The sequence below is a fragment of the Euprymna scolopes genome, chromosome 24 (assembly GCF_053919585.1).
Source record: "Euprymna scolopes isolate OS-2025 chromosome 24, ASM5391958v1, whole genome shotgun sequence".
Lineage (NCBI taxonomy): Eukaryota > Metazoa > Mollusca > Cephalopoda > Sepiida > Sepiolidae > Euprymna > Euprymna scolopes.
In genome coordinates, this window is record NC_136505.1 from 43,292,635 (window position 1) to 43,306,016 (window position 13,382).

General features: G+C 31.6%; 1 protein-coding gene across 1 annotated transcript in view; it reads right to left on the reverse strand.

Annotated features, from left to right (window-relative positions):
- Positions 1–475: 475 nt before the first annotated feature.
- The window catches only part of LOC145246676 (uncharacterized), a 102,296-nt gene continuing 89,389 nt past the window's right edge, over positions 476–13,382 (reverse strand). The window contains exons 4-6 of the mRNA XM_080108389.1: positions 12,221–12,251; positions 5,906–5,933; positions 476–3,866 (exon numbers count right to left, since the gene is read on the reverse strand). Of these exons, the coding sequence (XP_079964515.1) occupies positions 3,102–3,866; positions 5,906–5,933; positions 12,221–12,251 (824 nt within the window). The 3' untranslated portion in view covers positions 476–3,101. The remainder of the gene's footprint in view (positions 3,867–5,905; positions 5,934–12,220; positions 12,252–13,382) is intronic.

Sequence of the window (13,382 nt, forward strand, 5' to 3'; positions counted from 1 at the left end):
TTAAAGTTTTAAAAAATTGATCTCAGCGGTCTCTACCTAAATTACTCGGCCAATTTTTGGTCTAAACATTTGAAAATTTACATAAAGTGTATTCAGACATAGGGCACGCTTTTCAATCGGTTCTTGGCCGAAAATTTGACTACCAAGGGATCAAAGTTCAAAAGATTTGACGTTTGCGGTCTCTAGCAAACTATTTAGCCAAGAGCAAGCTTTTTAATCAGTTTTTGGGTAAAAATTGGGCTGCCACAAGGTCAAAGTTCAAAGAGTTGATTTTTGTCGACTCTGCCAAACTCCTCCGTCAATTTTGGGTGTAAACACTTGAAATGTTAGATGTAGAGTACCTGGACATGAGCCAAATAGTTTAATATATATATACATATGCACATTAAGTACATAGGGCCCGAGCAAAGCCGGGCTGAACTGCTAGTGTTATATAAAAGCGACACTTTTGCTTAATAAAAAGTCAGATAAGATGTAGGAAACTTATATTTTATTCATCAAAACAAAACAAGAATATATCAAAATCATAATTGGTAAACATGTAGTTCATATGAAAGTTAAGTTTTTCCGAAAAGCAATATACAGTAGATCAAACAATATGTTTAGAGATTATGATATGCTGAATATATTGGAGTTGATATCAATTTAATATCACGTATGAAATATTAAAGAAAAACACTTTTTTTTTAGTAGTAAGTAGATATTGACTTGCTGCTTACCTGAGCAAGATGTGACACAAAGTCGGAAAGTGGCGATGTCCAACCAGCCCCCCTAAAGGAAGTGCACTCTGTCATAGCAAAAATTGCCTGCACATCCTCATCGACAATCCCCGGTAGATGCGCCTCAGGCAATAAGTAATAAACTTGTTCCTACTAAGCAATAAACTTGCTCCTACCCGAAAGCCGTGTGGCAAGGCATGGGACGGTGGACCTCTTAGGTAATACTCAGTCGACGTATCTCAGTCCGACAAGTACTGAACCAGTCCCTGGCCTTGCACCTGCCGGGCTGATTGTCAAGAATGGATTATTGACTGGTACTTTCTACCCAAGTCTTCAAGCAACTGAAGCGGCAAAGACACTCATCCTCATCAATACAAAGATTATTATTAATTTGTAAATATGCTAGCATTATTTTCTTATTTCCAAAATAGCGACCTGTTTCATTAGATTCATTGACGATAGTCGCACGTAGTAATGGGACGCTTCAATATATTCTCGATTCAGGTACAATTACCGCTTACGTTCTAAATTTCCGATTCCAGTACAATTACCGATTCCGATTCTAAAACTTTAATTATTTAGCTATAGAGTTGGTTTTTACTATTAATAAAATTCTCAGATTACCGTAAAAACGAATGTAATATGTGAATATATTTTTGAAAACGTAAAAATACACTTGCGACTAAAATTATCTGTAGAATTTTGATTTTACTGGGAGTTTAAAATGAAAAAAAAATTTATTATTTAGTACCAGCTACGGAAAATTAAGTTTCAAATAAAATTTAAAAATGGGGGATTTTTTTTTATCATCGGAAAATAAGCATATTTGTTTTCGATTTCGATGCCAATCCTGATACTTTCCAAAATAGATGGATAAATTAGTTAACAGAAATTTAGTTGATCTCTCCTGCTTGGGGTAATCCTCTTCAGAAATAAAAACAATCAGAAACTCTCGGGAAAAAAGTTTTATTTGTCTAGCTTAACTGATGAAACGATCGATGACCACAATCAATGATACAGTGAAAACTAGACGAAACGATACGGCTATGTCAGGCGAGGACGATGGAAGGTTTGTGCATGTATAAGGAATTTAATTTTTAAGGGAAAACGTTACACATGTCGCCTTTCCGAAAAAAAAACTTAACTGTCACCTGAAGTGCACGTGTACTCATACTTTTTAGGGGTTTTAGTGTGGTAGATCACCTTATAAAAATATATTATTTTTTTTAAATATGAAATGAAAGGTTTAATGGACGCAAAAAGTCCGTGATCGTCATGTTATTTGAAGATTACATACAGTGCAGTGGGGGCGATTGTCAAGTTTCACTTTCATTCTGTATTCTGTTAAAAAATATTGTATCCGTCTCCAAATTTAATAAGTCCTTCGTTGATCGATTGATCATATTTGTTTGTTTTTTTAGATGTACTATTTGAATCGCTCGAACTACTATTCTTAATTTTTTTAGTGTTATATTTTACAAAGTTTCGACCAAGGTAACCTCCAACCTTCTACAGGTGTATTTTGTCTAAACTCGAGGAATCTGCACGGAATTTCGGACGGAAACTATTTATTTAATCCACGGGTTGACATTTCAGGCAGAAAGATTCCCGTGTCCGACAATAGACACCTAAAGAAAGTCGGGGAATGCATCAACCGGAACGTTGTGAAAATAACACTGGAGATGAGAATAGTAGTCCAAATAATTAAAAATAACGTACGAGAATGTTATCGTCATCAAATTTAAAAAGTGATGAAAACTTATAAAAAGTAAATAAACGACGCCTGTTCAATTCCAGCATCACAATTAACGAACACGTGTGTTTCGTGTAAAATATAGTACTGTTCGCATTCAAACAAGCCTACATACATATATTGCCAATTTATAAAATCGCGGCCATGGAAGAACGTGAGAAAAAAATCTGTTTTGGCCTTATACTTAGTTTTATGGGATTTTTTTGTTGTATACCACTAAATGTCGAACCATTTTCATTAAAACCGAGTTAGTATTGTGCATCTAAAATTGAGAAAAGCAGTTTTAATTCAGCTCTGCTATTAAACATTCAAGACATCAGATCAGATCCGGGGGCCATTTTGTTTTGTTACGGTTTCTTCACATTATGTGGACATTCTCCAAGTGTGCGTTTCTCAATTTTAGATGCATAATAGCAACTTGCTTCTTAATTAAAATGGCTTCTTAAACAGTAATGTGTAACGAAAACAGCGGCATAAAACAATTTTTTTACCCCTTAACAGGTTTGTTCTCGCGTTCTTCCATGGCGGCGATTTTTATAAATAACTTGCATAATACTCTTCATTTACCCCCCATACACCCACAAATTATACGCTTACCCAACTATGAATGTAATCTGAAACAAATGGTTTCATGGTGGAGGTACAGGCGGCGGTGGCGGAACATCACCATAAATAACCTCGTTTTGTGGATACGTCCCAGTGGGAGAATGGATACCGCTAGAGGACAAGGAATTAAATTGTACTTGTTTTAAAGACGAGCTTAAAGGTTTCGCAGTCGAGTCAGAAATACTGGGGACGCTAGCTCGGAATCGACTGTTCTGCTTTAATTCTTCAGTGAAAGGTAAAGCGAACTTGTTTGTTTTGGGACTCGGAACATCCTCATCTGGAAAATCCTCTTTTGGAAAAACCTCTGTGGGGATATTCTCTTTTGGAGCGTTTTCGTTCATCTCTGACTCCAAATCGTAATCTGGGTAATCGGGACGTAGCGTTTCTGAACTCTCTACACCCTCAACGTTTTCCATGTTCGGTGAATACATAACCGGCGGGTTGGCTTTCGGTGAATAATTTTTCGTCGAATATCTTTTCGATGAACTTAATTTGGGTGGGTAAACTATAGGGGCTTCGCTTGCTTGTTGATGGTTAGTGTACGTGGACGGATAAGATAAGGTGGAGGTCAGGATGTCATTTGTTCGTGTCTCTTCCTTTTTAGGATAAGGATCAGCTGATTGTGTGGGAACTTGCTTCTGGTTAAAGAGAGAGGTCAAAGAGTAAGGTTCATTGTGTCTCGCCGTTGGTTTCGTTTCTGGTTGTGGATCCTCCTTTTTTCGCAAGACGAACTGTGATTCTGCCTCATTCCATCTGTCAGTATACTTCCTATTCCTATCCGGGGACACCTGGAATAGAAAAAAAAACAGATATAAAGTGTAAAGCAATAAACCTCTCCGACTCTCATCGTATTACATATTTGGACTCTACGCCCTTAAGTAGAAATTCTTAACTAGTATGAAATTTGGTGAGGGTCACATAAGTTCATGTCAGGATAACCCGGTGGAAAACGCAACTATACAAACTGCAGGCGTTGTGATTGAAGCGAGAGGTTAAGGGCTAGCTCTCTATAAGAGAATGCAACATGTAGAAAGAAAATCTAAGCGAATGTTACTTCAATGTTTGCCGTCTGCGTCTCTCAATTTTCAAGTAAAAGATAAAGAGAAGCCATTAATTTTAGCCTAGGTAGTCTTTCCCGATGAATAAACTCTCTCTCTCACACTATCCCTCTCTCTCTCACACAATCCCTCTCTCTCTCTCTCTCTCTCTCTCTCTCTCTCTCTCTCTCTCTCTCTCTCTAATAATGAGACTTCAGTGAGTCTCCATAAAGTTTCCATGCCCGAGTAGATTTTTAATTTTTTTTATATTGCTAAACAGAGGAAGCCAAAGGTCAACAACCACGAGTCGATGACGGCGCATACATGGAAAGGCGGCGATCGGAGAATTAGGATAAACAATCGCACACGTATGTATCAAATTGGCTTTATTTTATTTATTTGATACTTGATCGCTCACTGACGTAAACGCACAGGTGCACCCTATGCGTTTATTCGAAACGACATGTGCGAACTATTTGTTTAAAGCAAAATGTTACAATAGTAAGTGTATCATGTGTCGAGCGTTCTAGGACCATAGTTTCTGTAACATTTATTACTGAATGAAGGTTGTTTATGACTACATTGTTAATAATCTAAATGTGCTATCTATGGTTTCTCTCTATTAAAAAATTCGCAACAAACACTCATTTATCTACAACAAATGTCAACAATTACCATTACTCACAATCTGTGTTTAAAACTGAACCAAATTCCATGAGTACGATTACATTACTAGAAGTATTCATCCATGGAATGCAATACTGTGGAGCTGCACTCCAGCTGACTATAATATGATTGTTTTCAAGGCTAATGTAAATAAGTTCTTGTTGAGCCGTTCACTTAAAGAATCAATCATCTCGATGCTGCCTCATAATCTACTCGATACTCATGCACCCTCATTTTCGAGTGGCTTTTTGGCTTTGATAAGCGTTCTCGCTATGATTAAAAAAATATGGTTATGGTTCAAAATGGTAAATATTGTGAGACATAAGACCTTGAACCAGAATATATAAAGCATAAACATCAAATATATTTGATGAAAATATATTTCTTTAAGAATCACATTTTTTTTAAAGATTTTTAGTCCCCCGACAAAAGGAGGATGGGCTTGTAAATTCACCCTTTTCCGTTTGTCCGTTTGTCCGTTCGTCTGTCCGCACTTCTCTCAATAACTACGCGTTGGAATTTTTTTTAATTTTGCACAAACATTAAACGTGATATGAATAAAAAAAAGCAACAGAACGGATTTCCGGGAAAACTCCTGTTGCGCCTCCCCCCCCTAGGGCTTTCTTTCGGGTTAAAATGGCTAAAATTGACACTTTTGTGCTTATTAAAAAAAATTTGATGCCTTGGATTTTTATAAAACTTTCTGAAAAAGTTGTAATTGACTGATTTCTATATAATTTTGTTTGTCTATAATTCACGATAACTCTTGGGTGAGTCCCAGGGCTCTTTTAGGGTTATTAAAAACACTCCATTTTTGGGACTATTTTACCATATTTGTCCAAAATTTTCTGTGTATGTCTGCTTAGCAGTTTTGTATGATACTGAACTCAAATTTAAGTATGTCAAGGCCTTGGGGACTTTTAGGGTTGTTTGGGTGGGGGGATGATGAACTTGGTCATTTCTTTTTTGCATGGTTCAGAACTCAAATTTTAATTAAATTCCAAAACTTCTTTGTTTTATCTTCTCACTCGTTAGTACTATTTCTTTAATTTCTTATCTTATTTTATAGGGACATTTTATAGGGACATTTTATTTTAAAACGGGGGTTTTGAACGTTTACTTACCGACTCCTTTTTTCTGGATATAAATTTTCTGCAAATAATAAAATAAAACGGGGCAATAATAGATTAAAATAATATTATTAATAATAATTAAATGATAAATGATACTATTAATAATGACGTATAAAAGAAAAAAATAATAAAAAAACAGAATAAAGAAAATTATATAAGGAATAATAATAACAAAAATAATAATATCAAATATAATAATAATGAAAATATTAATATGAATGGCAAAATATTAATAATAATAATAAAGATTAAATAATAAGAGTGAAAATATTGATAATAATAAAAATAATAATAAAGATGAAATTATAATAATTAAAAAGTGGTACAAACAGCACTTGAAAACGAGAACCACAAAGTCCTATGGGCATGGACATACAAACTGAAAGCCCCATCCAAGCAAGAAGACCAGATGTCATAATAATTAACAAGAAAGAAAAACTCCTGTCAAATCATATACTCTGCTGTTCCAGCTGACCAGAGGGTGAATATCAAAGACAATGAGAAATGGAGCAAATACACAGAGCTAACCAGAGAAATGAAACGGATATGAAAGATGAAGAAAATCAAAATAATGTCTATAATAGTAGGAGCACTAGGAACAATCCCGAAAAACATTGAAAAATAATGGGAGAAATTGGAATCAAAGGAATGACTGGAAAAATACAACGAACAACAACAATGAAAACAACTGAAATATTAAGAAAAACCCTTGAATGTGGAAACTAACACACAGGAGCAACAAGTGCGGGTCAGATAACCTGCTGCAAAGGCAAAACATGAAACGCTACATGGAACCAAGAATACTGAAGCCGCATATCTATAGGTTCTCTTATCCCCCATCCCCATCCTTCCATTGCCACATCACCGCCCTCCTCCAAAAAGAGTAACACCAAATAACCAAGTAGTGTCAAGGAGAAAAGAAAGACCGCGGAACTGACCAGGCCTCCGCTGGATGTGCAAAGAAAACTGGGACCTTAGGGGAGGCTTATTGCCACTCAAATTCCAGTGGAGACCAATAGATGCTGCCAACGAAAAATAAATGGCAAGCAGCTGTTGCGATGATGCAAATTTATTTGCAAATGTTATCGAAAGAGGTGGAGAGTACTGGAAATCTGGGGAGACTTGTTGTCACTCAGCTTCCAGGGAACACCACATGCTGTTTTCAAGGAGAGACCTTTGATGACTTTTGTGGAAGCTCTTTGTGAGCCAATAATAATAATAATAATAATAATAATAATAATAATAATAATAATAATAATAATAATAATAATAATAATTATGAAAATAATTAAAATGAAAATAATATTAATGAAATTAATAATAAATATTATGAGTAAAAAAATGATAATGATGAAAATAAACTTAATGACAATAATAATTATGATAATAATAATAATGAAAATAATTAAAAAGAAAATAATATTAATGAAATAAATAATAAATATTATGATGAAAAAAATGATAATGATGAAAATAATATTATTATTAATAATAATAATAATAATAATAATAATAATAATGAAAATAATTAAAATGAAAATAATTTTAATGAAAATAATTTTAAATATTATGATGAAAAAATGATAATGATGAAAATAATATTAATGAAAATAATAATAATAATAATAATAATAATAACAATAATGAAAATAATGAAAATAATTAAAAAGAAAATAATATTAATGAAATTAATAATAAATATTATGATGAAAAAAATGATAATGATGAAAATAATATTAATGAAAATAATAATAATAATAATAATAATAATAATAATAATAATAATAATAATAATGATAATAATAATAATAAACACAGTTGTGTTCAAAGAGAATTCTTTAATAGTAATTATTGTTACTTTCGGTACCACTTAAAATGTCTCTCGTTGCCACATGTCCATTTGAGCCTGGAGCGTTTCTCTTCATTCATATTGTGATAACGCAAACTAATCTGCAAAAGTTATCGAAGAAGGTGGTGAGTGCTGGAAATCTGGGTAGACTTGTTGTCACTCAGACTTCAAGGAACACAAGTTGATCTAAATATATATATATATATATATATATATATATATATATATAGGTAATTTATTACTGTGAGTCCAGAATGAGTTTACAAATTGTTTCAACTAGAGGAAAATCCTCAAAGAGAGGAAAAATCCAACTAGCATCATCAGAATTCAATGAATTCTGATGATGCTAGTTGGATTTTTCCTCTCTTTGAGGATTTTCCTCTAGTTGAAACAATTTGTAAACTCATTCTGGACTCACAGTAATAAATGTCCTATATACTGCTCTGACTACACATTGAGCACTTTAGTCCGGTTTTTTTTTTCACCACTGGTAAATATATATATATATATATATATATATATATATATATATATATATATATATATATATTGTTTTTTTGTTTTTTTTTTTGAGGGGAGGGGATTTTGACAAAAACATCACGAGTCATTTAAGAAATGTTTTCAGTGTACAAGCAGAAGAGGCAGGCTATAAAATTAATATCAGGTTCTTTAGTAAGACAGAGGCGCCTTCTAAAATTAATGTCTTTGTTCAGAGCACAATTGAATCATGATACACGAACTTTGCATTTTAAACCTTAATTCAAGCCATTATATAACAAATAGTAGGTTATCCACGGTGGAATGTAGACAACAATGTATTATAGACTACGAGTAAGTCAGTGCGCGGAGACATGAGAAGCTTCCTTCCGGTTCATAAAGTATACACGTATGATATATAAGCATACAATAAGTTCATTAGTTCGAATACATTATTTATTTCCTTCGTGTATTTATTTATTGATTGACTTAATTTGATTTATTCAAAATATTTATTTAGCTCGTTCAAATGATAAATATTGTTATAGTAAGTAATAATATTTCATTTTTTGTTTCAATAGACAAGGCTTAGTATGTTTTAAACACGTTATACCTTTTAAGATATTTGATTATATTTGCAGTCATGAAATCGTTTTAATAAACTATCTGTTGAAATTAATCGAAATTATTCCACAATTGACTAATGGAGATTACTTCGTTTTGAATGAACTTTAATCTCATGAAAAAAACATAAAAGATTTTGGGGCACTTCTATATAATCCAAACGAAAAAAAAAAATTCAAGTGAAACAAATGGTACCTACATCATTATCAGGGCTCAAATAGTAACCTGTATATTACTGAAAACGATAAGGTAGCAAAATAATTATTAATAAAAAACGGTTTTCGATAAAGTTCATATGGGGAATCAATTTTGTCCGACATTTTGAATTACGTTCGTCACGTGACGTAACAAACAAAATAAAATTATCTTCTGTCAACTTATCTCTCTTTTTTTGTGAGCGTAATATAGTGAGTTCGCTTCCTTTCACAAATTTCTTTTTCATTAATAATTATTTATCTACCTCATCGTATTTCATTACTTTTGGATTTCTTACTATTTTAGACATGACAATTACATAGGCACCATTTTTTTAGTTGAAATGTAATATTTGTCTTCGTTTGTATAATACAGAAGCGCCGAATTTTTATCAATGCGATTATCTTATCTTAACCAGTAGAACTCTTTAAACCTGAGGCATAAATGAAAAGGAATTTTTAATATATTGGCGGTATTTTTCTAAAAACTTGACGCATAAATAAAAACGATTTTTTTAAAAATATATTAACAGTATTTTTCTAAAACTGATTGTTTCTAAATATCAGGATGGTAAATGTGGTTCTGAAGGAATATTTTAAAACAAAAAATGTGAGATAAAAATATTAAAAGAAGGCATTTAAGATTTACTGACCAATAAAAGTGGTAACCACAGAAGATTTACATAAATGTTTTCTGTTAAAAGTTATTAGTAGAAGGATGTTTTCTAAGAAGTATTTGCATATAAAAATGATCATGGAATTTTAAGATTTACTAGTGATCATAACTGTTGACTTTCTAGAATGACATATAAACATTTCTCTGCAGCTTAATTACAAGAAGTATATTATATATTATCTCCACATATATATATAAGGTATATGTATAATATATATATATATATGCATATATAATATTTACATATAATATATGTAATATGTAATGTATATATTAAATAATATATATAATATATGCCATATATATGATACACATAATATATATAATACATATAATATATATATAAAATAATAAATGATATATATATTATATAATATATAGAGTATATAAAATAATATATAATATATATATTATATAATATAAAGAGTATATATATCATATAAATAATATATATAAAATAATAGATATAATAGATATAATATAATACATATACTATAATATATATATATCATATGTAATATATATATATAAAATAATATATAAAATATATATAATAGATATAATATATATAATATAATATATATAACATGTATATAATACATATATATAATATATATAACATGTATATAATACACATATATAATACATATAGAATATCGCAAAATAATCTGACATACTTATTTGTAAAAAAAATAAATAACAATTATATAAAGAAAATACTTTATTTTGTTAGATGTACGTAGAATACCATTTTATTTTAATGAGATCAAAATTCATTTATATCCGTATTTTATGCATTTTTAAAGGAAATGTTCCAGACTTATTTGATTTCTTGCATGATGTTATTGGTTAACCCGCAAGATCGCCTGATCTAAACCCCTACGTATTCAGCAACGCCTTCGATCTTTTGAGGAATTAAAACGAGCTATTCGTTTTAAAATTGCTGTTATTCCCAGATTATTGAGAATTTTTATGAACGTTTACAATTGTGTGCTCGAAATGATGGGAAACATTTGGCCGATTTAATATTTAAGACTGTGTGAAATATAATTGCATTCTAAGTACATTTAAAAAATAAAAAAAAGTTTTTATTTAATTGTTATTTAATTATTTTTTTACCTACAAATGTATATTGTATTGGAATCGGAAATTTACTATGGAATTAGTAATTGTATCGGAATCGGAAAACATATTGGATCTTCTCGTTCCATCACTAATATATATATATATATATATATATATATATATATATATATATACACGCACATATATATATATATGACTACTTCATTTACTCACATAAATTAATATTAGAAAGTATAATTTTATGCGCCAACTTTAAGTGCGTACTTCAACAGTGCTCAATACATATGTAGAGCTAGGTAGTAAGTTCTATATTGCCATATATATTAATATATATATATATGTGTGTGTGTGTGTATGTGTGTGTGTGTGTGTAGGGGGGATCAAACCCCTCATGCTAGATATGCTATACATCTGTCTTAATTATATAATAAAAGCTATACTTATATCACAGAAATCAATTTAGTTCACCCACCCCAGTCTCAATATTTTATCTCTCACTGCACAATTATTTCGCTCCTAATGTAACTATCGACAGACGTCATATCCCTATTATGTTACCTAGCATCTTCTCTCCTCTTTAGATGAGAAGCATTAGGCTCCGAAATACCATGGTATAAAGAGGTCTCACTTACCCTACACTCTTAACTGATGTATCACCCTTATTGAATAAATGATTAAATCTGTATATATTAGTATACATTTTTATATCGTCATTTTCTTTCTTTGTTGATTGATTTATATATATATATATATATATATATATATGTATATATATATGTATATATATATGTATATATATATATGTTGTGTGTGTCCGCTGTTCAATGAAACATGTGTAAACGTTCTACATTAATAGCGAATTAAATATATATGTTGGTTTAGCAATGGCAACTCTCTTATGCGTAGCTCATCGTATAACGATTTGATCACTGTCTGTCTGACGTAATGAACATTTAAATTAAAATGTTTAAAATTCAACGCTATTTCACACGGTTAATGGTAGCCGAATGGATACGGCCTCCGCTAATCGTGCCAGAGATGTCTCGTGTCGCGGGGTTCGAATCGTTCGACTGGTAGTAATCGTGACACCCTGCACTGAAGAATCCCGAAAGGATGAAACACTAGTGTCTGTAGGTATTTAATTATTATAGTAAAAAAATAAATATACATATATATATATATATATATGTAGGTATGTATATATATATATATATACAAGTACACACGCAAGCACACACATATATATATATATTTATATATACATAATAAGAGAGAGAGAGAGAGAGAGAGAGAGAGAGAAAGGAGTATAGAAATAAATATAAGGTTATTGATAAAAATAAAAGATGTCTTAATAGTTAAATTCAAATAAAAGAAAGTTTGAATGTGTAAACAAAACTTACTGTTTGGATTTTCGTTCTCCGACTGATTTCCCTACAAAAATAAAACGGAATTTCTTTAACAAACATTTCGTTAAAATATGCAGGCATATTTCAAAAGATTTACTTTACGCACGTTAGACATTTATATTAATAAGATTCCACATATGTGTTTTGCTAACTGTATTAGCAGACTACAAAATGTGAACTTGTTTCATAAAATGAAACTAAACTTGTAACCTTTATTATTAATTAAGTTTCTGTTGTAATTCCATTTGTATCTCTCACTCCCAATGAGTGTAACCTTTTAAATACAAATCTCATCCAGCAGCAATCACGCTAAGAGTTTCGTAATAACATTTATGATGTCTCTGTTTTCTGTGGATTTCGATAAAATTTTCACGATATGCCAATACCATTATTCTTTGAGCTGTCGTTTCTAACGGCATACACGTGTTAGGTTTATAATCTGGCCTTCGGTCTCTGAAAATCACAGCTTCGTTTGGTTCGGAAGCATTTACACTTTTCAAAAAGTTGAAAACTGAATCGTTCCTATATGCGCCTTTTCATAAGAGCCTATAATCTCTCATGAAAAACCCATCTGACCAAATAACAAATCGATTGCGCACTTTCATCTGCATCAGCCATTGTCAGAGCAAAACGTGTTCAATTTGCAGGCCATTGTTCGTGAGCAGCAAATGAAGCTATTCATTCACTGCATCTGTGGGGCCTTACTAACCACTCCAGATGTGGAATGCTCATATACCCAGATGTTATTGCAATGGATGCCAATATTGAGAAGCATGGTCTGGAAGCAGGCATGCGGGACGGAAATATCTGGCGCGAGCGTGTGAACTCGATCATCTCAATTAATGCTCGTTTTGGTCTCTCGTTAAACAATATGTTTTATGTTTACATATATGAATTTTTGACTGCGCATCAAATATGCATGAGAAAAAGTTGACAATTCGATAGATGATACGGGTGAATCATGCTAACAAAGGTTGATTTTGTTGTATACTTGGTATGATAAAAGGAGACCGTTGTGTGATCGTCTAAATGTTGCTTTCTATTTGTGATATATTCATATGTAATTGTTCATATGCTTTTGTGTGTGTGTTAGTGTGTGTGTGTGTGTGTGTGTGTGTGTGTGTGTGTGTGTGTGTGTGTGTGTGTGTGTGTGTGT